General features: G+C 37.8%; 1 protein-coding gene, 1 long non-coding RNA gene and 1 pseudogene across 6 annotated transcripts; 1 reads left to right on the top strand and 2 right to left on the bottom strand.

The window, feature by feature from the left end:
* Positions 1-756: 756 nt before the first annotated feature.
* LOC135614078 (vesicle transport v-SNARE 11-like) lies at positions 757-8,724 on the bottom strand (annotated as a pseudogene).
* Positions 8,725-10,009: 1,285 nt separating this feature from the next.
* On the bottom strand, positions 10,010-17,193 carry LOC135614024 (uncharacterized). 2 transcript variants are annotated; one of them, XR_010487417.1, is made up of 3 exons: positions 17,054-17,193; positions 15,640-16,138; positions 10,010-10,483 (listed from the first exon to the last, which is right to left on the bottom strand). It is a non-coding gene; the product is annotated as an uncharacterized LOC135614024 (long non-coding RNA). The 2 variants fall into 2 exon arrangements; XR_010487408.1 differs by having other exon boundaries at positions 10,040-10,483; positions 15,649-16,138; positions 17,054-17,192.
* A 3,264-nt stretch (positions 17,194-20,457) lies between these two features.
* On the top strand, positions 20,458-26,971 carry LOC135613845 (transcription factor GTE4-like). Of its 4 annotated transcripts, none has more exons than XR_010487403.1 (6): positions 20,458-22,371; positions 22,466-22,511; positions 22,603-22,722; positions 22,892-22,968; positions 26,347-26,411; positions 26,690-26,971. XR_010487403.1 is itself a non-coding variant. In XM_065110890.1 (5 exons), the coding sequence occupies exons 1-4, from the start codon at positions 20,665-20,667 to the stop codon at positions 22,951-22,953; spliced, it is 1,935 nt and encodes a 644-aa protein (XP_064966962.1). In that variant the 5' UTR covers positions 20,458-20,664; the 3' UTR covers positions 22,954-22,968; positions 26,347-26,708. The 4 variants fall into 4 exon arrangements, 2 of the variants coding, with proteins under 2 accessions (XP_064966962.1, XP_064967040.1); XR_010487405.1 differs by having other exon boundaries at positions 26,480-26,708; XM_065110890.1 differs by having other exon boundaries at positions 26,347-26,708.
* The last annotated feature ends 26 nt before the right edge of the window (positions 26,972-26,997 follow it).

The raw sequence follows: 26,997 nt of genomic DNA, 5'->3' as shown, positions 1-26,997 counted from the left end.
CTCTACGTCGAGGACCTCCACACGGCCGTCACTGAGCTCACCTCCGTTCGCATCCGCCGCAATCCAAAAATAATATTCCAAAGCAAACCAAAATAATATTAGCTGGTTGGAATTTTAATTTGGTTTTTGACTTTCAATCGATATGGGGTTTAGAAATAATCAATTGACACAAAATAGTAAATCTAACCTTAATAGGTTTCAAAAACCAATATTTTTGCTGTTGTAGGATTATGAGCATTAAGAACAAGATGAGATTATACCACCACCAAAAAAATAATTGCATCAACACATAAGGAAGAAGATAATAGTTACAACATTTAAGACCTCAAGCACTTCAAATTGCTACAATTTCATAATCAGTGCAAGAAAATTTGAAGAATTGTCATACTATCCAACCCAACAAATGTTATTATGACAACAATCAATAATATTGCAGAATTCTCTTGAAGTGGATTCTGTGGAGGCGAAGCAGCCTCATACAGGGGGAGGGGGGTTTGGAAACCAGAAATGTGTTTACAACAACAAGAATATTTTTGATCTAACAAGAACATATAGGTTGACCTTAAACCTGTTTGCTTAAATCAGATCATTCATATATGCTTGAGTATCACAATAAAATAATAAAAAACCAAAGACAGACATTACTGTTTGATGAGCAAACCTCCTGATTCTCGATCAAAAACAGTGTTTACCCTCGTCCATATACAGCTCTCCTTGCTCAATGATGCATAATACAAAGTACTTGAACAAGAATACTTTTCCTACCTGTGGATGGCTTACCATCTCCAACATTGCCAATTGGATGCAGCAGGCAGCAAGGTAACTGAAATGGTAGGAGTAATGGAATTGATCATCTTGCAGAATAAGAGAGATATGGTAAACTTCATTATTTCACAAAAGCATTGACCACAAGTTGAGCAGGCCCGAGCGATACAATCTCGGACTTCAATGGGCAAGCTTAAAATACAGGATCAAAATAACTGCCAGAACCAGAGCTAATCTTCCAACTCAAAGATTTATAAACTCATTGCCTGATCTATATAACTGATGGAAGGGACTTCATTGAGAGCCTTAAACACTGGTATAATTGATTAGCAATTTCTCAGTTCACCTTTTTGGATGAATGCTTACTGGTTCTTGATGATTTATTTGTGGTAACGAATTCAGTCCTTAGTCCCTGCTTTAGCATTTGTAAACGATCGAATTGGAGAACTAAAATTTAAAATCTTGATCTTGAAAAAAGAATTATATTTGCAACAAGTACATTCAGATAGAGTCAATTATGACTGTGTCATCCCTTGTACCATGAACACCTTATTTCCTCTTTTTAGCTTTAAGATATTGCCGAAACATATGACAAGAGAAGATTAATATAATTGAAAGAAATAAAACCCCAACTATGACCATCTTGTGACTAGATCCATGATGCCAAATTTAGCTTATGAACAGATGCTGTTGTACTAACACACTCATCCCATTAGGAAAAGTCCCAAAGGAGAACCCCAAAAAAAGAAGTAGCTATGTTCTCACATCTTCCAATTTCGACTTAAATTGTCCGATTGGCATTAACTAAGATGATCACATCAGTAAGCACAAAAACTACAGATGGCACTGAATATGAACGATTAACCCATGACAAAAAGTACATGAAGTTGTCACAAGAACAAGAAGATTAGAACAGAAACATACAGTTACATGGGCATGTAAGTGAGGTTCCCTTGTTGATGCAAGTATTGAAGAACTGAAACACCAACTTCTTCTGACTCCAGTGTTGACCTTATGCGCTCCTTTATCCTGTCACTAGACTTGTTGGGTCTCTCAGTTGACATTAATAACCTTGCCCTTTGATCAGCAGAGACCTGTACCACCAAATTATTTAAATACAAGTTGATACATACACATTGATAAAACACTAGCAATTCATTCTGCACAGCTCGAAGTAAAGACATGAAGCCTCCACATTACCTAGATTCAAATCCAACACTCTGTTTCCATGCTGCTATTTAGTTGATCAAAGTCGAACCTGTCACCACCACTGTAATCACCAGCTCCTATGCAGGAAATTACAAAAAAATAATGACTAGCTAGGTCACTGAGGGCTAATTCATGATAAACCCAACATAAACCGTTCCCTACTGATACCTGAATTACAATCTCCAAGGCCAACAAGTGGTTATTTAGCAGTTACACATGTTCAATATGTTGTTCATTGCTAACTTCTATGTTTAGCATCATATAGCTCCATGCCTCCTCCATATAACCTTAGTTCATATTTCAGTATTAGTCAGTTTATACTATACTTCCAAACAAAAAAGTAAAACCCATTCACTGAGAATTTTTTTCCACTCCTTCTTAGTGTTGCATAGCAATTGGATATCCAAATTCCATAAGAATGGTGAACAACAAAAAAGAAGAAAGACAATCCAAGAATAATGTGACAGAAACAAAGAAAACAACTTTCCATACGAACTGTTATTTCACATCAGCGAAGCCTAACATTTATCAATTATGTTGCCCTAAATCCCATAATTATCAAACTAACCTTTAACTACATGGCGACCAGATTATAATAAAAAGCCAGAAATGCAATGATTAAGCATGATAATATACAGTGAAAATACAATAAACTAAGACCTGTCGTACCGCCAATGTATCAGCCATCCCCGACTCCAGTAGCTCTTCTCTTGCAGCTTGGCTGGGATTAGGGATGGTAATTGTTTTAAATTCACTCTTCGAGTTGTTAAGGTCCTACTTGTATTCCCTCAACTTTGCCAGCAATCTGGCCTTTATGCTCGGCTGCAAGCTTCTGGCTTCGAGATTCATTTTTCGAATCTAGAAAAGCAATCTTATAAAGTTGCAGGTCCTATTAATCAACCAATGAGATACAATCGAGCGTATTACTAGATTCTCCGCATCTTCCAGGCCAGATTTAATTTCAGATACCTTCTGCTTCTTTTTCTCTGTCGAGCAAATTACATGTTTAATAAGTTCACGAGAGAGAGAGAGAGAGAGAGAAAGAGAGAGAGGGGTACCTCCATCGAGAAGTGCAGCTGATGTACATTTCCGTGAGAGAGATGTGGAGATCTCACAGTCCTGGAGCTCGTAACCATCGAATACCTCGCTCATTGTGACTGCATTAGATTCCAAACACTGAAATAAAGTCGAAAGTAGATTCAGCACAAAAATCCAGCGATCAACTAATCTCGATGCATCTAATAATCAGAGAACTGGTTAATTCCCCGGTCCCCACATCCAACACCCTAACCCTAGAATCCTCGATCCAGGGGCGTAAATCACCAAGCAAAACCCAATTGTGCGAAGAAAAGAACAAAGGAATCGAAATTAAATTTGAAAACCCACACGAAAAGGAAATCGAAGGAAACGAGATCAACGAGAAGGGGAAATCAGTAAGCACAAAAAGTAGAGATGGCTTTCACATGTTGTATGCAGCTCGCGGTTGGGCTCAACAGAAATCGTCGGCCCGTTCTCTTCAACAAAATGTATGAGTTAATGCCGAGTCTCGTGACAGTCCAACCGGACTTCTAATTAACCCATTATAAATACCCTCCTACTTCTCTTCACCATTGTCTCCTCCTCGTTCGTAGTTCTACTTAAACACCGAGAGCTATGGCCATCTCCCCCATCCACTTTCTTAAAGACGTTCATTTTTCTCTTTTTCACGGTCCGCTTGTTGCTCCTTTGCAACCACTTCGTGGGGAAGACATCAACTCTGTGTGATATGTCGACCGGTTCTACAAGGAGGAGGTTAGGCGGCTAAAGTTGAACCGAGGGAATGAGTTGACCATCTTCACTCCCAAGAACAGGAGGGAAGCAAGAGCTTCGGTGTAATGTAATGGATAAATAAATATGGTTCAGCAACTGGCACCTCCTTTTGCACTACTGCACTAACCTCGCCTTCTACTACTCTCAGTTCTTGAAACTTGTCATCCTGCAATGCTGCATTGACTAATAAAATCTGGAAGTCGGTCAACATTGTTGCAATCTGCTCTTCACACTGCATAATCTCACTTGTTTCTTTTTGAAGTTCTAATAAGATGAGATGCTCCTCCCTGCATACAATACACGATCTTCAACTCTTTTATGCATTTGATCAATGTCCCCCTCTTCACCATCATATTTTCTTTTTGAAGACCTCTAATCTCATCATTCCTATTGATAGGGATGAACACATAAGAAACACCTAGACGAAGGCTCGGAGCCACTTACTCCCTACGACCACCAACGGGATGTCACGTCACTTGCCCCAACTTCCCGAAGTGAGTCCACAGGAATTCCTCATCGATCCTACAGTCGGGAAAATAAACCTGGCTCCGCATTAATGGTCTACGGCATGGCTCGGCTTCACCAGTCGGACGAACGACGAGAGGACCACACCTTGCCTGACCCGAATAAGCAAGAAAATCCGATCGGAGACATATCGCGACAATCCCCATACGCTGCCTCTGGAAGCATGCGTTGGCACGTCGCCCGTATTAAATGTTTCCACCACATCGGGTAAGGGGAGTATTGACAGAAGCCCGTCCGCTCCACCTAGCGCTCAGGTATAAAACTCATGCCCCAGGCCAAGCTAGGGCAGACAGGCAGAAGAGACTCTTTACTCTCTTAATTCATTGTTGATACCCTTGTCTTCCTCCCTCTATGTTTTCCTAACTTAAGCATCAGAGGGGTCGAGTAGGGACATTCCCGACGCATGCCTGTTGTGCAGGGTCATCAACGTAGCCCGGAGGCATGACCAGGAAGCTACCCGACAGCCAACTCCCAAACCAAGCTTCGCAGCTCGAAGATTGAGCCACTCCTAGCATATTGTCTCTCCCTACAGTTTTCTTCGTCCCACCCGTAGCACTAGCTCTCCACATCAGCTAGGAAGAGTGACTAGAAAGTACCTACGCTTTCAACAAAAAATCAACCGAACCGACTCACCAATCGACGATCGTGTTAACACCTATCAAAGTTCAAATTTTCTTCTCCATCTCTTCATTCACGAGCTTAGTCTCAACATTATCCGGTCGAAGAGTCTCAAGGACTTCATTTAGTAACATATTTTTTTCTTGAGTGGATTTTGACCTTCTGATTTGCTTCTGATAGTCGTGTTTCCCTCTCCATCAATTTAATCTTTACAGCTTCTGTTTGAAGATCCAATTCTTCAAATAAGCTAGTCACGATGTTCAAATCAAACTCTAAAATCAACAGGCGATTTCTTAGTTCTTCTTCTGGATATGTAAAAGTTAGAAAATTACATCTTTTCCTCTTCGATCACCCTTACTTTCTCAATTAGTCTGCTAATCTCACTAACAAGATTATTTTTAATCACATCGAGAGATTACGGATCATAACAGGGAGATTTCAGCTCCATGAGTCCCTCATCATTAAGATTCTTGAAGAACAAAGAAAGATGATCAATTCTCATTGCTTCTACAAGAATTTCAACATGCTCCTCTTCCAAAATATTATACTCCTCCTCTGTCTTCCAAAAGAAAGATGACCTAGTTTGGTCAAAATATTGATTTTGACAATCATTTGATTTTGACATTGGTCAAAATCTAATTTTGATCTTGATCTTGACCCTGATTTGGATTTTGATCGTTGAATAGTGATTTTGACCAGGTCACTATCCAAAATTTAATGAACGAATTGATGAGGGTGAACTATAAAATAACATTGATAAAATCTTACATTATATTGATGTGACTACTAATGATCTTATTGATCAATCACAACCGATAGTTTATATAAGATCTCAAAGGAAAAGGAGCTCTATCATTTTTTATAATCATGTGTAATATTTACAATAATCGGATTATGATATAAGAATCAAAAGGACCCCTTATTATTTTCACAAGTTATGAAAAATGATGATTCTGAAAAATACTATAATGCAATAAAAGAAAAGTTAAAATTAATAGACTGGAATGGTATTTAAAAATCATCAAATTGTCTAATAATTATAAAAAAGTCAATTGTAAATTAGTCTTCAAAACTAAATATGACTCAAAAGTTCATATTGAACCATATAAAGCCGGACTTATGATAAATAATTTTATTTATAAAGAAGATATCAATCATAACGAGATATTTTCTCTAGTTTTAAATTAACTAGTTAAAAATAGTAATGATATTAGTAGCTCATTATGATCTTAATTTATATCATATGGATATGAAAATAATTTTTTTGAATGAGAATCTAGATGAGAAAATTTATATTAAGCAACCTAAAGGATTCGCATAGAAAGGAAAGGAAAGCTTGCCACCAATGATCTCGGTTTATTACATGAGACCAAGATATTTCTCACCAACAATTTTAAGATGATCGATGTGAATGAGATTGTTTATATTATTAGCATTGAGATATTTAAGGATAAATCTCAAAGATAGTTAAGACTATCTCAAAAAAAGATATATTAATCAAGTCTTGAGAGATTTAGTATGTAGTTTTGTTGAGCTAATGATATACCTATTACTATGGATGAAAATTTTAATCAAAGTCAGTGTCCTAATAATATTATAAAAGAATAAAGTAGTAAGATATTTGTAAAGGACAAAGGATTATATGTTCACATATAAGGGATTAGATTAGCTTGAAATAATGAGATTTTTATATTCATTATCTCGACAATAGGAAGTCCACTTTATGATTCATATTTATATTAGTTGAAGTTGTAATTTTTAAGAATAGTAAAATATAAATTATATTATCAAAATAAAAACTGATTTAGTGGTATGTTTTGATATCATTAAACAATTTTTATTATTATAAAATTTTATCTCAAGACTTAGTATAGTCAAACTCCTAAGTTGTTGTAGATACTTTATGACATATCACAGTTTTTTTTTTTTTTCTAAGAATGACAAATTCCTTAATAGTTATATGCATTATGATATAAAGTACTTAATAGGTAAAGAAAAATTCAGAAATTATTAATATCAAATAAGAACTTAAATTTTGCTATATTAATTATTGATCCATTTACTAAAACCTTACCGCATAAGATATTTAAAGAACATGTTTTTATAATTAGCTTGTAAATAATCCATAAAAGATACGGTGATATATATTTGAGTGAAAATTAGAATTGATATTTAGCTTACGCTGCTACATAAATCAAATTTAGATATAGTTATATGTACAATACTACCATACATTAATTAATTGTGACCTCTCCTAGGAATGTTTTCAGTATAGAGATATAAGCCATGATTTGCTCATCATGATGAGACTTATATACAGCTCTACTGGCTTGTTCATATACATGATCTTAATGTGCATGCATCTCTCACTAGTTCATTACTTGATCTTAATGTGCATGCATCTCTTACTAGTTCAGTACTTGATCTTAAAGTGCATGCATCATCTCCATACACTCAAATACTTTTCATAAAAAGACTAAAGCGATACTTCTTTCATGCATATATTTTTTAATCATTTGAGCAAAAAAAATGAATAATTTTATTGTACCAAAATATGTTTATATTCGATGTAAATTCACTTTCTATATAAAAGAAATCTAACCAAGATTTGGATTATAAATTAGAGCATCAATGCTTAAGTTTGGTCAATCCGTTCCTCTCTCTCTCTCTCTATCATTTCTCCATCTCTCTTATGAGTCCAAGATTTATAAATTGTTGATTCAACTGAGCTACAGTGAGTAAAGCAGTAAAGAATATTCTAATATGCCAGTTGACTATTACCAAGGAGCTAATATGGAAGATAAAAGCTCAGGTCATTCCCCCACGACATTAAAGCCGCTGAAGATATAGGTGACAGCTGAAAGAAGGATTTATAATTAGTCTGAACAAATTAATGGTCCAAACAGAAGGAATCACAAACGAAAAGTGCATCGAGAAAAGAACATGTTGGAGAGGAAAGACGAAGCTAATCAGTATAGTGATACAGTAAATTTTTGTTCCTTGTGCGAATTGGCTAAGATTGAGAAAGCATTTCTATTATGATATGCTTCTGCGACTTAAATCACATTTTCTATAATCTGGATGATGCTCATGTCACAAGAAGTCATCCGGTATATGCTCTCCGTGTAAATGCCTAATGCAATTCTACCTTGACACACAAGAGGTAAACTAGCAGACAGAGCAATACTTATCACTCTGCCTCTTGCAACTCGAGTTAACATTCATCAGATGAAACAGTGCCAAACAAACAACATAAATTTACAGGTTCATTTTATCCCAATTAGCGTTCCAAAAGCGATGCAATAAAAGGACAAGTTATATGTAACTGGAAGCATAAAAATAGAAGAGATTAAGGCGAGAAAGGAAACCTTTTCGGCGATTTGGCCCTGCTTCTCCATGGGCTTTCCTTCCTGCATTTGGACGAAGAGCCGCTCGCTCCCGCCCGCCTTGATGAAATCTTCCTCATCCGCGAACTCCTAGATCCCGGTGGCGACACAGCGGTCCACGCCCCCTCCCACGGCGCGCACCCGGAGCCGGGCAAGCGAGCGGCGCCGCTGGCGGGGGAGGAGCTGCTTCCTGGACGCCGCCACCTTCCTCCTTCGGAACCCCTCCTCCTCCTCGGCGAAGAAACTCTAGTAGCGGAAGAGGATTCGTCCCCCCCAGAGGGTCTTGGATGGTTCTGAGGAGTTGGGGGCCGGGGAGATCACAACCAACGTATGAGAGTAGATGAACACAGAGAGGAGAGGAGAGGAGCTCTTCCTTCGCAGGAAGCAAACGAGCGGTCGAGTAGCTTACATCCACGACGAGTTTACGTGGCGGCATTCGATTGGGTATCGAGAAAATTGAAGTTTTTTATTGTATTTATCCTTTTTCATGAAATATCATTTCTACTACACTTACTTGGGCCATTTCTACTACCATTAAACGGATGGTGATTAAGACGCATCGATTCGACATCAAGTGGATATCAAGATCATCACCGCATCGAAACCGAAACGAACGGCGATGGAAGGACACGGTGACGGGAGTTTTAACATTCATACATGACAGTCCGCGGAATCGCCTATTCGATCACCTGTTCCTCTTGTCCCGCCTGAAAACTTATCGCATCCGTTCAACCTTTTCGCGATGAACGGCGGGGGTTATGCAGCGTGGTTATTTGCATACACTACACTCGCTCGTCTGCTTTCTGTGTCGCAGTTTTCGTGTGCATAAAATCGCGGCCCCCACACCCTCCTTCCCGCTCAAAACTTCTTACCTAGCCAAGCTCTCCGGCGATGTGAGAGACGTCGCCGTGGCGTAGGAAGCGAACGAAGAAAGCAGCGCCACCACTCTCTCGGTGGCCGTTCCCCCGGCTCTACGTCGAGGAGCTCCACATTGCCGTGACTGAGTTCACCTCTGTCCGCATCCGCCACGATAGTTAAATCGTGTTGCTATTTATACTAAGCTCAGGTTAAGACCAAGACAGTCCAAAAATAATATCCAAATTATAACAAAATAATATTAGCTGAATGGATTTTAATTTGGTTTTTGACTTTCCATTAATATGGGGTCTGGAAATAATCAATGTACACAAAAAAAGTAAATCCAATCTTAATATATTTGAAAAACCAACATTTTTACTGTTGTAGGATTATGAGCATTAAGAACAAGTTGAGATTATACCACCACCAAAAAAATAATTGCATCAACACTCAAGGAAGAAGATAATAACTACAACATTTAAGACCTCAAGCACCTAAAATTGCCACAGTTTCATAATCATTGCAAGAAAATTTGAAGAATTATCATCCTATCCAACCCAACAAATGTTATTATGACAACAATCAACAATATTGCTGAATTCACCTGAAGTGGATCCGGGAGTCATACGGAGAGAAAAAAATTCAAAAACAAGAGGATTTTTCTCCAAGCCTTACGGGAGGCAAGAAAGCCACATACAGGGGGGCGGGGGGCGCGCTTGGAAACCAGAAAGGTTTTTGCAACAAGAAGAATATTTTGATCTATACTTAAAAGTTTAGATTCTTTTGATCTAACAAGAACATATAGGTTGACCCAAAACCTGTTTGCTTGAATCAGATCATGCATATGCTTGAGTATCACAATAAAATAATAAAAAAAATCAAAGACAGACATTACTGTGTATTATAATACATGGCCAGTGCAATAATACAAATTACTCGATCAAAAACAGTGTTTACCCTCGTCCGTATACAGCTCTCCTTGCTGAATGATGCATAGTACAAAGTGCTTGAACATTGCCGATTGGATGCAGCAGGCAGCAAGGTAAATGAAATGGTAGGAGTAATGGAATTGATTATATTGCAGAATAAGAGAGATCCGGTAAACTTCATTATTTCACAAAGACGTTGACCACAAGTTGAGCAGGTCCGTGCGATACACTTCAATGGGCGAGCTTAAAATACAGGATCAAAAAAATTGCCAGAACCAGAGCTACGATAATCCCACTGATTATCCACTTGTTCCTGTCCATCCTCCTCGACATGGCTATCAGGATCCGTTTGCTCTTACTAATGTTGTCATCACATCCATGTAACTACGATCCACACCAAACTAAAAATCATCAGGATTTGTGCAGTGCAAGGGAAATAAAGAACAAGTTATATGCAGCATTTTTCATGCACAACATACTCTGATAGCAATCGCCACCATTCCCAAGCCCTGCTGACGTCATATATTCAGGGGTGCACACAACTAAAGTGCAGCTTGAATGGGTTGGTTTGGGACAAAACCCTACATATTGAGAGTCCCCAATCATAATGAACACTGGCTGATTGGGGTTTTTCCAACTCTAGACCAACCAAACTAGTTCGGGCCAAGCATCGTGTTGTCCTAGTTCTATGTAGCTAAAAATATACAATTAAAGGAAAAAGAATTAAAAAAATTCAAAAGAAAAATTAAATGGTGACTTAATCCCCTAAGATACTGGTTCCGTTGGATCTTTTGCCAGAAAGCAGACTGCACTACGATCCAAACTGTAGCATCTTTCTTTTATCATCACCTACTTGCTACAACATTTTGAAGTGGCGAAGTACCATGGTGAATGTCAGATACCTCGCCACTACTAATCTTCCAACTCAAAGATTTAAAAACTCAGTGTCTGATCTGTATAACTGATGGAAGGAGTTTACCTTTTTGGATGAATGCTTACTGGTTCTTGATGTTTTATATGAGGTAACGAATTCAGTCCTTAGTCCCTACTTTAGCATTTGTAAATGGTTTAATCTTGATGCATCTAATAATCAGAGAACTGGTTAATTCCCCGGTCCCCACATCCAACAACCTAACCCTAGAATCCTCGATCCAGGGGCGTAAATCGCCAAGCAAAACCCAATTGTGCGAAGAAAAGAGCAAAGGAATCGAAATTAAATTCGGAAACCCACAAGAAAAAGAAATCGAAGAAAACGAGATCAACAAGAAGGGGAAATCAGTAAGCACAAAAAGTAGAGATGGCTTTCAAAAGTTGTATGCAGCTCGCGGTTGGGCTCAACCAAAATCGTTGGCCCGTTCTCGTCAACAAAATGTATGAGCTAATGCCAAGTCTCGTGACAGTCCAACCGAACTTCTAATTAACCCATTATAAATACACTCCGACTTTTCTTCACCATTGTCTCCTCCTCGTTCGCAGTTCTACTTAAACACCGAGAGCTATGGCCATCTCCCACATCCACTTTCTTAAAGATGTTCATTTTCCTCTTTTTCATGCTCTTCTTGTTGCTCCTTTGCAACCACTTCGTGAGGAAGACATCGACGCTGTGTGATATGCCGAACGGTTCTACAAGAAGGAGGCTAGGCGGCTAAAGTTGAACCGAGGGAATGAGTTGACCATGTTCACTCCCAAGTACAGGAGGGAAGCGACAGCTTCGGTGTAGTGTAATGGAGAGTGTTGGTGCAGACAAATAAGGCCTAGGGATTTTATAAAAACCTTGAATAAATTCTGAGCAATTAGATGTTCCTTGCATAAATAAATATAGTTCAGCAACTACTGCACTAACCTCGCCTTCTACTACTCTCAGTACTTGAAACTTGTCATCCTGCAATGCTGCATTGTCTAACAAACTCTGGAAGTCGGTCAACATTGTTGCAATCTGCTCTTCACACTGCATAATCTCACTTATTTCTTTTTGAAGTTCTAATAAGATGAGATGCTCCTCCCTGCATACAATACACGATCTTCAACTCTTTTATGCATTTGATCAATGTCCCCCTCTTCACCGTCGTATTTTCTGTTTGAAGACCTCTAATCTCCTCATTCCTATTGATAGGGATGAACACATAAGCAACACCTAGACGAAGGCTCGGAGTCACCTACTCCCTACCGACCACCAACGGAATGTCACGTCACCTGCCCCAACTTCCTGAAGTGAGTCTGCAGGAATTTTTCCTCACCGATACTGCAGTCGGAAATATAAACCTGGCTCCACATTAATGGTCTACGACATGGCCCCGCTTCACCAGTCGAACGAACAACGAGAGGACCACGCCCTGCTTGACCCGAAGAAGCAAGAAAACCCGATCGGAGACACAATCGCGATAGTCCCCAAATGTTGCCCCTGGAAGCATGCGCCGGCATGTCGCCTGTATTAAATGTTTCCACCACGCCAGGTAAGGGGAGCATTGATGAAAGCCCATCCGCTCCACCTAGGGCAAATATGTAGAAGAGACTCTTTACTCTCTTAATTCATTGTTAATACCCTTGTCTTCCTCCCTCCCAATTTTTCTAACTTAAGCATCGGAGGGGTCGAGCCGAGACACTCCCGGCGCAAAGCCTGTTGTGCAAGGTCATCGACTTAGCTTGGAGGCACGACCAGGAAGCTACCCGACAGAAGAGATCACCCAACTCCCAAACCAAGCTTCGCCGCCCGAAGATTGAGCCACTCCTAGCGTGTTGTCTCTCCCTACAGTTTTCTTCGTCTTGCCCGTAGTACCAGCTCTCCACATCAACTAGGAAGAGTGACTAGAAAGGAGCGCTTTCATCAGAAAATCGACCGAACCGACTCACCAATTGACGATCATGTTAACACCTATCAAAGTTCAAATTTTCTTCTCCATCTCTTCATTCACGAGCTTAGTCTCAATAGTATCCCGCTGAAGAGTCTCAAGAACTTCATTTAGTAACATATTTTTTCTTAGGTGGATTTTGACCTTTCTGATTTGCTTCTGATAGTCGTGTTTCCCTCTCCATCAATTTAATCTTTACAGCTTCTGCTTGAAGATCCAGTTCTTCAAATAAGCTAGTTACGATGTTCAAATCAAACTCTAAAATCAATAGGCGATTTCTTAGTTCTTCTTCTGGATATGTAAGAGTCAAAAAATTACATCTTTTCCTCTTTGATCACCCTTACTTTCTCAATTAGTCTACTAATCTCACTGATAAGATTATTTTTAATCACATCGAGAGATTACAGATCATAACAGGGAGATTTCAGATCCATGAGTCTCTCATCATTAAGATTCTTGGAGAACAAAGAAAGATGATCAATTCTCATTGCTTCTACAAGAATTTCAACACGCTCCTCTTCCAAAATATTGTACTGCTCCTCTTTCTTCCAAAAGAAAGATGACCTAGTTTGGTCAAAATATTGATTTTGACAATATTTGATTTTGACTTTGGTCAAAATCTAATTTTGATCTCGATCTTGACCCTGATTTGGATTTTGATTGCTTAATAGTGATTTTGACCAGGTCACTATCCAAAATTTAATTTTGACTAGAACAACTTTTCTTAATTTGATGTTGATCAGATTTTGATATGGTCAACTCCTATTTTTGACCAATCATATCTAATTTTGACATGGTTAAAATTCAAGTTTGAGCAATTTTGATCACAGTCAATCCTAACTTTTGATCAAACCTAGATTTTGACTATAATTTGGTTAGATTTTGACCACAGCTTGATTTAAATTTAATTTAGTAAGAATTTAAGTTTTTAATTAATTTTAACCATGATCAACTTTTATTTTGACTAACCTAATTGGGACGAAGTTTGGCCCAAATTTATGAGCCCATTTTGAGTAGTTCAATTCTGGGTTTGTCCAATTAAATAGAATTGATTGGACCAATTTAAAGACTTTTTTATAGAATTAAAAAAACTATGAATTACAATTTTTTTAAGTTTTCCCATATAAAATAATGGTAATTTTTTTATTTTCTTATGGTACTTAAATTTCAATTATTATTTTTGGATATTTATGTAATTATTCACATGCATATTAAAAAAATAAAATAATATTTATTTTTTATATAAAGGTATGATTTATGTTTTTACCATAATCATTATATTAAAAATTTTAGTGAATATTATTTGTAATTTATTTTCTTAAATTTTATTTGATTTATAATTACCAAAGTAGCATAGGATTATATTTTTATGGGACATAAATTATAATAAATATTTTACCATTTATATGATATTTAAAATATATTTTATATTCCCGGATTAGTCTTATAGTTACAAAGCGATCTGAACCAATAATTTTATAAAATTATATTATAGAATTAATCATATATAGTATTAAAAAATAATATTCAAAATAACACTAATATTCCAAACGGAATATTAGTGTTATTTTATATTATTATATTCTTATATTATTATATTCTTATTAAAGACGGAATGGTTCCATTATATTCTTATATTATTATAAAGACTATACAAACTCATAAAAGAAAAACTTTTACAATAAAGTGTGAAGAAGGACTAATAAGGTTTACTTCGAAAGAGAAAGGTTAGTAACCTTTGTATACTTTTAATCAAATAATATAAAAGTCTCTTCTAATATTTAGTGAATTGTACTTAATATTTCAAACTCATGTTACCAATAATGGATAGGATTTCATTTTAATTCAAAAAAGCCAAAGGAGCATGAAAGATTCATCGCCATAGGGAATCATTTTAACTAATAGTTTTAGCTTACATTTAAAAATGATCCATCTAATAAATCTTAAGGATACGTACTATTTTCCTATTATTCTATAAATTTATTTTTTATCTAGCATTATTAGGATATTAACCTTTTTTGGTGATGACAAACTCAATATATTTATGATTTAATAAAAGTTGATTATGAAATTTTGTATGATGGTTTGTACAGAACTAATGTGAATCTTGAGTTTGCAATGACTCTATAGTCAAATGTTTTAAATAAAACATAGTCTCAGGAACTTTTTGAGATCATACAATTATATATGTAGATCATTTGATGTTTCCTATTGTATGGAGAAAGAAATTTTACCACATTTATATAACTAGTTGAAATATGATTGTATATATCTAATTCATATGATTGTAGTCTCATGAACCTTAGTACATATTTCAGTATTATTGAGTTTATACTATACTTCCAAACTAAAAGGTAAAACCCATTCACAGAAGGAAAAAGGTTCTCAGAACTTTTTTCCTCTCCATCTTAGTGTTGCATAGCAATTGGATATCCAACTTCCATAAGAATGGTGAACAATAAAAAAGAAGAAAGACAATCCAAGAATAATGTGATGGAAACAAAGAAAACAACTTTCCATACGAACTGTTATTTCACATCAGCAAAGCCTAACATTTATCGATTATGTTGCCCCTAAATCCCATAATTATCAAACTAACCTTTAACTACATGGCGACCAGATTATAATAAAAGGCTAGAAATGCAATGATTAAGCACTATAATATACAGTGAAAAGACAATAAACTAAAACCTGTCATACCGCCAATGAATCAGCGATCCCTGGCTTCAGCAGCTCTTCTCTTGCAGCTTGGCTGGGATTAGGGATGGTAATTCTTTTAAATTCACTCTTCGAGTTGTAAAGGTCCTACTTGTATTCCCTCAACTTTACCAGCAATCTGGCCTTTATGCTCGGCTCCAAGCTTCTGGCTTCGAGATTCATTTTTCGAATCTAGAAAAGCAATCTTATAAAGTTGCAGGTCCTATTAATCAACCAATGAGATACAATCGAGCGTATTACTAGATTCTCCGCATGTTCCAGGCCAGATTTATCAGATACCTTCTGCTTCTTTTTCTCTGTCGAGCAAATTACATGTTTAATAAGTTCACGAGAAAGAGAGAGAGAGAGAGGTACCTCCATCGAGAAGTGCAGCTGATGTACATTTCCGTGAGAGAGATGCGGAGATCTCATTGTACTGGCGCTCGTAACCATCGAATACCTCGCTCGTTGTGATCGCATTAGATTCCAAACTCTGAAATAAAGTCGAAACTAGATTCAGCACATAAATCCAGCGATCAACTAATCTCGATGCATCTAATAATCAGAGAACTGGTTAATTCCCCGGTCCCCACATCCAACACCCTAACCCTAGAATCCTCGATCCAGGGGCGTAAATCGCCAAGCAAAACCCCATTGTGCGGAGAAAAGGGCAAAGGAATCGAAATTAAATTCGAAAACAACAGATTTTGAGATCGGATCGTCGTGAGATGAAACCCACACGAAAAGGAAATCGAAGAAAACGAGATCAACAAGAAGGGGAAATCAGTAAGCACAAAAAGTACAGATGGCTTTCACATGTTGTACGCAGCTATCGGTTGGGCTCAACCGAAATCGTCGGCCCGTTCTCTTCAACAAACCGTATGAGTTAATGCCGAGTCTCGTGACAGTCCAACCCGACTTCTAATTAACCCATTATAAATACCCTCCTACTTCTCTTCACCATTGTCTCCTCCTCGTTCGCAGTTCTACTTAAACACCGAGAGCTATGGCCTTTCACATGTACTGGCGCTCGTAACCATCGAATACCTCGCTCATTGTGATCGCATTAGATTCCAAACTCTGAAATAAAGTCGAAACTAGATTCACCACATAAATCCAGCGATCGACTAATCGCGATGCATCTAATAATCAGAGACTGGTTAATTCCCCGGTCCCCACATCCAACACCCTAACCCTAGAATCCTCAATCCATGGGCGTAAATCGCCAAGCAAAACCCAACTGTGCGAAGGAATCGAAATTAAATTCGAAAACAACAGATTTCGAGATCGGATCATCGTGAGATGAAAACCCACAGAAAAAAGAAATCGAAGAAAACAAGATCAACGAGAAGAGGAAAACGAAGAAACTGATCACGAGGAGAAACATAACAGGGAAATCAATCGTCACCAGATCTTGCGATTAAGAAGGAGGGGCGCGAGGGCGACTGAACTCGGAGCGGAGAGAGGTGCACACGAGGAGAAGAACCTGCCGCGAGGAAAACGGCATCGGGCATTCCACTTTTATTGGCAGTCCGCGTTGCTCCGCCCTCTGTTATTATCAGGACACCAAACATGGAAATGTTCCTTTCTATTTGATGGAGTAATCTGTGTGATGATTGATGTTATAAATGGAATACCATATTAGCTGATTGGTGTAACACCCAAGACACGGATCTCCCGTCGCTTCGGCTCTTTAATTTTAGTAATTATCGATCACCTGTGGAACACAAGGCATCAAACAGATAACTGCAGTTTTCTATTGACAAGAAATGTGGGCCTGCTGATCGTAACAAATGGAATACCAGACTAATCTGATTGGTGAAGCAGTCAGGACACAGATCATAACTCACACGTCATATATAATATGTTTTCATCACCAAGTATTTCTTTTACTTCTCCGTTAAGCATTGTGGGTTGAAGTTTTATCTCCACCACCATATCGTGATCATGCAAAGAAACCATGTAAATTAGCTATTTATGGAAATAAATGGCTATTTATGTTCAATGAAATTAAGTTTAATGAGTTAGTTATGTCGATTATAATGAAAATGTATTGTCAAGTATTATAGTATATAATCTTGTCATCATTTATAATGTATTATCAAGTATATAATTGTTAATTTAGGTTTATGCATTTTAGATCTTATCAAGTATTATAATGTATGATCTTATCAACATTTATAATGTCTTACCAAGTATATAATTATTAATTTAGATTTATGCATTTTAGATCAGTGAATTATGTTCATGACATTTTGTTATGTGGATTAGATCATGACATTTTGTTATGACAAAAATCTTTTTTCTTTAGATTATGATCAAATTTGGACATGATTTTGGCATAAGTTCAACCCTTTTTTACTAAAATAAGTTAGGTCAAACCATATATTATTGCTAGATTGGGCTATGTTTGCCATAAAACAAATAAGATTTAAAATCCAAAGCGTTTTGTTTGAGAATTTTTGACCAATAACAATGTCAAAAGAGCTTATAACAAAGATCTTTCTTACATGTTTGACCAATTTTGGACACCATTTATAGGGATTGACACAAAACATCTATTTTTGGCTCAAATTCAGTCTTATAATGTTGGGCACATTTGCATAGATCATACAAAACCAAAATGTCTTGTGCCAAATTTTCTGAAACATTTATGATATATTTTTAATGAGTGTTGGGTCATGAGCCTCACAAAAGATAAATTGATTATTTTGATGAAAATAATATAAATGTGTTAGGGCATTATATGAAAGAAGCTTCTAGTTTTACTGGATGGTATCTCAATATTCAAATATTTATTTTTATCAGATATTTTTTTTTCTACTTTGATGAAAATATCATTATCTTTTTTGGTTAAATGATTTGATCACAGGTGTTATTTAAAAAAAAAACTTAATTTTGATAATTAATTATCATAATATTTTTTTTAAAAAATAAAATAAAATCAAACATCTTACAATCATATCCTAATGATTCTAAAATGATTAGTATTATTTTTAAAAAATATGATAATTAATTTTTTAATAACATATATGATCAAGTCGTTTTAGTAAAAAATCAAAGGTTTTTACCTAAAGAAAAAAATTAATAATGATATATTACCCCATATGTTATTCTTTTAGAATTTTTATAAAATCATTTCTTACGACAAAAACCTTCTTTATAAATTATGACCAAAATTGGATATATATATATATATATATATATATATATATATATATACACACAATTACTTGTGAGTATTTTATGTATATTATTTGTGTATGTATATATATACACGCAATTACTTGTGAGTATTTTATGTATATAACTTTTAGATATATTATATGTGTATATATATTTTTTCCTTGACCTATATTGACACAAGCTCAAACCATTTAATATTGGGTAATATGGCGAGAAATATTGTAAAATCAAAATATGTTAGACCAAACTTCTTAAAATATTATGATAATTTTTCATGGCATGTTGGGTTGTGAGACTCATATTTATCATGGAATAGATAACATTTAAAATGGTTATTTTATTTTGGTACATACAATATGAATATTTTTTAGCCAAGAACAATTCCAACATACATCCTCTATCAATTATGGCCAAATTTGGAAAGAACATACTAATCTATTTTTCCTTATTAAGTTGACAAATCCAACAAAAAAAATCTATATGTTGTTCTTTTATTTTCTTCTTAAATTCATTACATTTATGTGTATGTAATAGTCACCTAAGTAGTGCAAAAGACAATATATCACAATAAGATTTAGTTCATCATTCGAATGCTCCTCACAAACCATAGAACTCCTCCAAGAAGCTGACATATGTTTGTAGAATTTTTTATTTGTAAATTATAGCTGAAAATGGTCAACATGATCATGTCAGCTGAAGAGTGAAAGAAATAATATAATGTTCTCATAATTATATTGATATTTTTCTATAAATAAAAATTTAGATTTCCGAATCAATTGATTATCTCCTTTTATAGAGGATATTGATATGTTGGCATAAAATAGATGAGTATAAAATTAAAAAAGTAAATTATTTTATTATAATTAATTGATTTTAATATTTTAATTTATATATAAAAAATAAAAAATATTTAATTTTATTTTTTTATATCGTCAATTCTATTCACAGAAATACGTTCGGTGATAAATCGAAGTGAGACATAATCAATACATACGTAATAATAAATTTTATAATTTTTAAATAAAAATAAATAATATGAGAAAAAAATAAAATTAAATAACTTATTTTTATAATTATAAGTATCTTAATATAATTTTTATACATAGCTAATTATCGAAATAATACATAATTAGTCAATTGTTGAAATATATTTTTTAAATTAAAAAAAATACGAGTTATTTAAGCCCACGTCACTGTTGGAACCATCGGTCAAAGTTATGCACATTGAAACCGGTGCCTCGGGTCCCACCCAACCAGAACGCCTGCTTTCCCCCTCATCGACTCGCTCGCCGCCTTTCTTAAGTGGAGACCCCCATAATCTGTGATGTCCTACATATCGACATTCGGGCTACACGGCATTTCTCGAATGGCAGCACATGTTTGACTTCTTTAAGGATTCTGACGTCACTATTTTTGGTGCAGTATTCGGTTCCCTGATCCGGGATAGACAGGGAATCCCACGAGCGGCACTAATCCACCATGTCCGGATGGCAGATATTACCATAGTTACCTGACGTGTGATTGGAAGAAGGGCGGGCTCGGTATCGGGTCCGCGGCCGTATCCAATTGCGACGTGGCAATGAAACGGGTACCGATACGTGGGTAGGAACCCTTTGAACCGACCCAAACACCGCATCCTCTTCCTCGATCCCGTTATTGTTCCGCAGAGAGCGAGCGACGGGGAGCAAGATCGCGTCGTTAGGGTTAGGGTTTTCATCGTCTCCAAACTCCTCACTCGCTTCGCTTCGCGCGTTTCGTCCTACTCGTCCTGATTCGATTCAGGGTTTACCCTCTCAAACCCGAGCCGCCGCCCTCTCTGCGTCCGTTTCATGCATGGCTTCGGGCCCCGCTGCCGCTGCCGCCGCCGCCGACGACGGCGATGGCATCAGTGAGACCCGACGGACGCCGGAGTTAAAGGTATACAGCCGCAGGCGTCGCGGTAAGAACACCCCTGCGGCCGACGCCCAGAACCCCCAGCCCTCCTCCCGGGAAACCCTAGCCACCACTACCACCACCGGCGACGTTGACTCCTCCCTTCAGCAACCGCCTCCGCCGCCCCCTTCTCCGCCGGAGCGTCACCAGTTCCAACGCTCGGCCTCTTCGGGCAACGAGGCCTCGAGCCTGAACCGCCACGAGCCGGAGGCCACGCCCGACCCCAAGGGCTCTGCTCCCCACCAGCAGAACGGCCACGTTGCGGTCGAGGACGCCAAGCGGTCGCAAGGGGAGGCCCGTGACCTACGCCGGATGCTCACCGCCCAGCTGGATCAGGTGAGGGACCTCCTCAAGAGGCTTGAGACCCGTGAGCACCAGCTCTCCGCCATCCCCTCTGCTGGCGGCGGAGGCAGCGGCGTCGGTGCTGCTCCTTCTCAACTCTCGGTAAATCATGTCAACACTCCGGTGGCGAGTAAGAGAGAATCGGTGTTTTCCGAGGCCATTTCTGCCACCCCTGCCCCATTACGTCCCCAGCTCAACATCTTGGTGCCGCCTGGTGTCGGTTCCAGGAACAGCCTTGGTACTTCCACGATAGAAAGGGAGAAGAGAACGCCCAAGGCGAATCAGTACTTCCGTAGCTCGGATTTCATTCTGGGGAAGGAGAAGTTTCCTCCTTCAGTATCTCAGAAGAAGTCCAAGTCCAGCAAAAGCAGGAAGCACTCGACCGTGGAATCAGATTATAGGGCATCAGCCAACAAGAAAATTTATGCGAATGCCTTCAGGAGCTGCCGGACACTGCTCGATAAGCTCATGAAGCACAATTTTGGATGGGTATTCAATAAGCCAGTGGACGTCGAGGGTCTCGGTCTCTATGATTACTTCTCCATCATAAAGCACCCAATGGACCTTGGCACCGTGCAATCCCGCGTTGCCAGTAATTTCTACGAGTCTCCCTTGGAATTTGCAGCAGATGTTAGACGTACATTCCAGAACGCCATGTTGTACAATCCCAAGGGGCAGGATGTGCACGTTATGGCTGAGCAGCTCCTCAACGTCTTTGAGGAGAGATGGTCACTGATCGAGACAGAGTTCACTGAGCATTTGCATCAGCTACATTTGTTCAGTATGAGAAACCCCCCCTCTTTGGATATGAGAACTCTTGAGATGTCGAGCTCCACTGTGCAACCCATGGAGATCGATATGAGGCCTGTGGTGCAACCCATGGAGATTGATATGAGGCCCGAACAAAACCAGACCCAGCATTTTGGCCGGCCTACAGCTCTGAAGAAACCCAAGGCTAATGACATAAACAAGCGGGACATGACATTCCGGGAGAAGCAGACATTGAGACGTCATTTGGAGAGCCTGCCACCAGAGAAGCTGGAAACTGTTGTACAAATTATTAAGAAGAGGAACTCTGTTTTGAACCTACATGATGACGAGATTGAGGTGGACATAGATTGTGTAGATGCAGAAACACTTTGGGAGCTTGATAGATTTGTAACTAACTATAAGAAGACTCTAAGTAAGCACAAACGGAAGGCAGAGCTTGCGATGCTTGCTAGGGCTGAGGCAGAGCGCCACAACCGAGAAAGGTTGAATGGAGAGGTGAGAAATGAAGAATTTATTTTATTTTTTTGTATTGTATTTCTCCTTGGACGTGTTATCATATTTATCTGTTGTTTTGTTTCATTTGTGATAGGATCCTTATCCAGTTGTTGCTGAAGTGCCCGAGCAAGTCAAGAATGGTATATGGCTTTTGAGTATGAATTATAATGATCTTTTTGGTTAATATTTTCATCTCGTACTAATTACATTATGCTAATAAATTTTGAGCAGCGGTGGATCAGAATAAGGTTGCTGCTCCTTTGACAGAAGCAGGAGCAAATAATGGAAATGATGAGAGTGGGTCAAGTGGTTCCAGTCGATCCAGCAGTGACTCTGGATCCTCTGATTCTGGTAATATTCTTATGCAACATATCATATATCTGTGTAAGGACAATTATGGAGCACTAATTTCATCATATATATATACACACACACACACCCTGGGTCTGTGTAAACAGAAGTTGCTAAGTTTTATTATTTTATATACATGCATCTTTAAACTGACATTGACTTTTTGCAGATTCTGATACTGAAAGCTCCTCATCATATGAATCGGATGCTGCACATTCGCCTGGGAATTGAACAGATTTCACTTAGGTATGAATTAGGTGGTTGTTCATAGCTTGTATTTCAACCAGTGTACCATACGTTGTCAGTTCACTTGTCACTATCTTTTGTAACATTAACTTGAAATACATCTTGTCTATGGCTCTGAGTTTACCTGTGTTCAATTCAGAAAAATACACACTTGGAATCCTACCTTTTTGCCATGAGTCAATGTCGAGACATTTATTGATTGTTATGTTTTCACTTCTTAGTTAATATAATCTTTGGTTTGCAAGGGGCAACAAGAGGGCCAAATTATATTTAGATATACAGATTGATCTTTAGTTAAACAGGGTTTATTCTTGCTTTGGTATATTTCTATCTAATGATTATTTTACAATGTGCGAAAATGGACACACATAACTCAAATTATGTAAGAGAAAGGACTATATGCTTTTGAACAGCTTTTGATAGTCGATCATTCCTTTGGTTTTTGTTAACAAGATGGCCCTTGGGATAGTTTTTATCAAATAAAGAGCTAATAGTTTTGGAACATATGGCTTGACCTTTTAAGTGTACATATGTAAGAAAAATATCATAACATTATTAGAACCATATGACTGCTTATAGTAATAACTTATCATGATAAATGTGTGCACACTACAAGATTTATGAGCTTTGGAATAATATAATTTCACATGAGAAATTGATTTGTCATATAATTGAACATCTAGAAGTTGGTGATAAAAGTATAATATATCATCACGAACCAAAGTAAACAACTAAAACAATAATTGATTATGGAACATGTATGTTTCCAGGAATAATGTAAAAGGGTTTAAGGCCTCTATTGTTATTGTGTGGTGTCCCATGTCTGTTGCTTATGTTGTTTTACTTCTAAGATCCTCTCAAGTACAACCTTGGCCATTTAAACAAGCCTTATGCATGTAGAACTAGGGAGAGTATTAGAGTGAGGTGGGGCAGGTTCACTCAAATTGTTCCCAGCTCACCACTCAAAAAAATAGCTCTATCCCCCTTTTGGTTTAGGAAATATTATACCATCATCATCTGCAACACTGATCCTGGTTTGTCCATCTCACTGTGATGTACATAAAAATTGAGAATATATAATAATACATATATTTTAATTACGTATGCAATATTGGGATGAATTTTTTCATTGGACAGTACAAGTGTGGATAGGGCATGGCAAGTTGAGGCTGTAATAAATGATATTGCGGCTGAAGGTGGTCGAAGAAGAACCGACAGAGCCAATCAAACAAAATTCACGATGGTAGAAACAAGGATGATGATAGTGGTCGTCAGTCGTTGAATAGTAATTGGAGGTAAAAATGGAGGTGGTTGAAAGTGAAAATCATGACGAAAATGACAGTGGGTGCGAGACAATGATTTGAAAAGAGCTATAAAAGGTGAAGGGGTGGTCGTATGCGAAAATCATAGTGGCATCACTAGATGGTCGGAGAAAAGTGGAAAAAGTCAAAGGTGACGATGTCACAGTGGCGACAAAGAATCTAGGGGTTTTTTTCTTTCACAATTTAGAGGAGGAGGAGGAGGAGGAGGGGGGCCGGATATTTGGAGAGCTGTTAACTTGATGTATTTGTTTAATTGAACCAATTCATCAACTATGATTAGGCTCAATTGTATTGATTTTCTCGATCTGAGCTTGATTATAGCATGCTTGGCTAGTGAGCACTTGGGTTGGGCTAGGCGAGCTCATGTGATGCTAGCGCCAGGCCTCAGGCAACCACTTAGGTGCCACCTGGACCAATTGCCTTGCATGGGTTCATGGCAAGGCGCTTAGCAATCGCCTCGCCTTACCCGTGCACATAAGTGAGCTTGAGTGCCTCTTGACATCATTCTAAAGGGGCCACAATTGTTTCAAACAAACATTTTTTAAAAGGTTGGTCTGGATTACCAAACTACTAGTGCATGGTTCTGGTGGTTGGTAAATATCTTAATGATTGATTGTAAGAGGATGTAATGGGAGTTGAATAAGCTCAAGGATGCCAGATGCTTCTGAGGCTTATTGTATTTCACAGGTGGATGAATGCCACATGTGGTGCAATAATTAGGTAGCCTTATTGCATTCCTATGGTTCAACTCTTGGGCCTCCACGAGAGCCAATAAGATTGTTCCATGCTTTCATTTGGATTTTCTGCTTATATAGCATTATTTTTCCCCAGACCAGGTTGATGGCAAAATGTTTGATAAATACAACTGTGTTTAACTCAGTGCACACTATCATGAAAAATGAAAAATTTCGAATGTGATGCTTAAAATCACTTTTTATATTGATTGTTTGATGTCAATCTATATCTTCTTTGGATGGGCACTCTGATAAAGACCATGTCAGTGCATGTTGAAGTTCATGTTGATTTTTTTACGTTATTCTATTTTTTTTTTTCTGGATGCGCATTATGATAACTAATCCTATTTGCTTTCCAAGTTTACTTATTTTTACTATATTATTACGCCTTGTGATAAAAAAAATTCACTTTAAACATATTTATTGCTGAATATAAGAAGAAAACATGAAGCCTTCATCAAGACATTCATGAGCTGCTATATGTGTGTGTGTGTGCGTGCACACACTCACACTTGACCTTCAAGAAATACCAAGAATAATTAGCTAATAAATGACTCAGACATCCCAACTAGAACATGAATATATCAGCACTATGTTTTGCCTTTGTGGTTTTTATCATATTTTTGTCCAATGGTTATTTCATAGTATGGCAATTCTTAAATTTTATGGCATGCATTTTATATGAAACGTCTGGTAGGTGTGGCAATTTCAATCCAAACATGTGGTGCACCTGACCGGTCTGGCCTGATCGAGCTAGTAGGAAATGTTGTGGACTTGGGATATAATTTACAAAAGCCCACTGAAACACAGGGTGGGGACGTTATGCGTATCCTTCCCGTGAGCCAAACCTGACGTGAAAATATCAGCACTGTCTATTCAAATAAGTAATGTTCTTTAATAAGTGATATGTATGTGTATTTCCATGACCTTTTCACGTCAGGGTGGGGCAGGGAGAAACAGATCTTTTTTTTTTGTGAGATGGGGTTATACTATACATAACCCAGTCAAGGAAGAGGTGGGGTTTACGAGTGGTAGGGTGGTGGATGTTGCCTTGCTGGAGTCCCTGTTGTCTGGTATTGATTTGATCTTGGATATGTATTGGTACATTTTTATTACAGGAACCATGATTAGTGAACAAAGGTGCTATGCTATAAAAACAGAAAATTGAACTAATATGATTTGTGAAAGAAGAAACAAATTCCAACTCTACTTCAAGGTTTTGCCCACACACTATTAATACTGTCTTCCGCATGCTACACATAAGATAGATGTAATTTTCATGTACTCTTTTCCTACAGTTATGACCGCTCTTCTCCTTACAGATGTCAGATGCTTTGTGGACAATCATTGTTCTTCGAGGTTTCACATGGATTCCCCACATAAAAAGGTGACATGTTATCTAAGTGCATAGCATTGTTTCCCCCATGAAACTGGTCTTATTTCTTTCTTTAATAGATGGAGAATGCAGACCACCTTCACTTGGCAATTTTTTTGTGAGATGGTCTTGTTAGCAGTTTCTTTTACAAATATGATTGTACAGAAGGATTTGCGATCCATAGAGTTTCTGAATGGCCCTCATTTATCTTTCTCAATTGTAGCATAGCTTGTGCATATTTTTAGAATATGCTTTTTCAGTGTAATAGTTTAAAATAACTTAATGCACAGGAGCCTCTTATTTCGTTTAGCCATAGGGCTCAGAAAGATATCTGGTAGTCCGAGTATCCCGTCGCCCGTCGTCGCGTACATTTGTCATCTGAGATTGAGAAAGGTGGAATATTTGGGACCTCCATCCCTGGTGAAGTTGGATTGCCATGTTGACTTTGTTGCTGTGAGGCTTCCAGGAGACCAGGCAAACTGTCTCCTCTCGACTTCTGCTAATACTTGTTCTTGTTGCACAATCTGATGGCGGTATTTATATTACAATTGCCTGCGTTTGTTTTTGCCTTTGATTCTTCTCCCCCCTTTCTCTATAT

The sequence above is a fragment of the Musa acuminata genome, chromosome BXJ1-1 (assembly GCF_036884655.1).
Source record: "Musa acuminata AAA Group cultivar baxijiao chromosome BXJ1-1, Cavendish_Baxijiao_AAA, whole genome shotgun sequence".
In the NCBI taxonomy this organism is placed as follows: domain Eukaryota; kingdom Viridiplantae; phylum Streptophyta; class Magnoliopsida; order Zingiberales; family Musaceae; genus Musa; species Musa acuminata.
The sequence above is the reverse complement of the archived record's forward strand: the minus strand, read 5'-3'. Positions and strand labels throughout refer to the sequence as shown.

Excerpts from the sequence above, each read along its gene's own strand:
- LOC135613845 (XM_065110890.1), top strand. The coding sequence starts at position 20,665 with ATGGCTTCGGGCCCCGCTGCCGCTGCCGCCGCCGCCGACGACGGCGAT. Across the intron at positions 22,372-22,465 it reads GAGAAAGGTTGAATGGAGAG|GATCCTTATCCAGTTGTTGC; the intron begins GTGAGAAATGAA and ends CATTTGTGATAG. Across the intron at positions 22,512-22,602 it reads GCCCGAGCAAGTCAAGAATG|CGGTGGATCAGAATAAGGTT; the intron begins GTATATGGCTTT and ends AATTTTGAGCAG.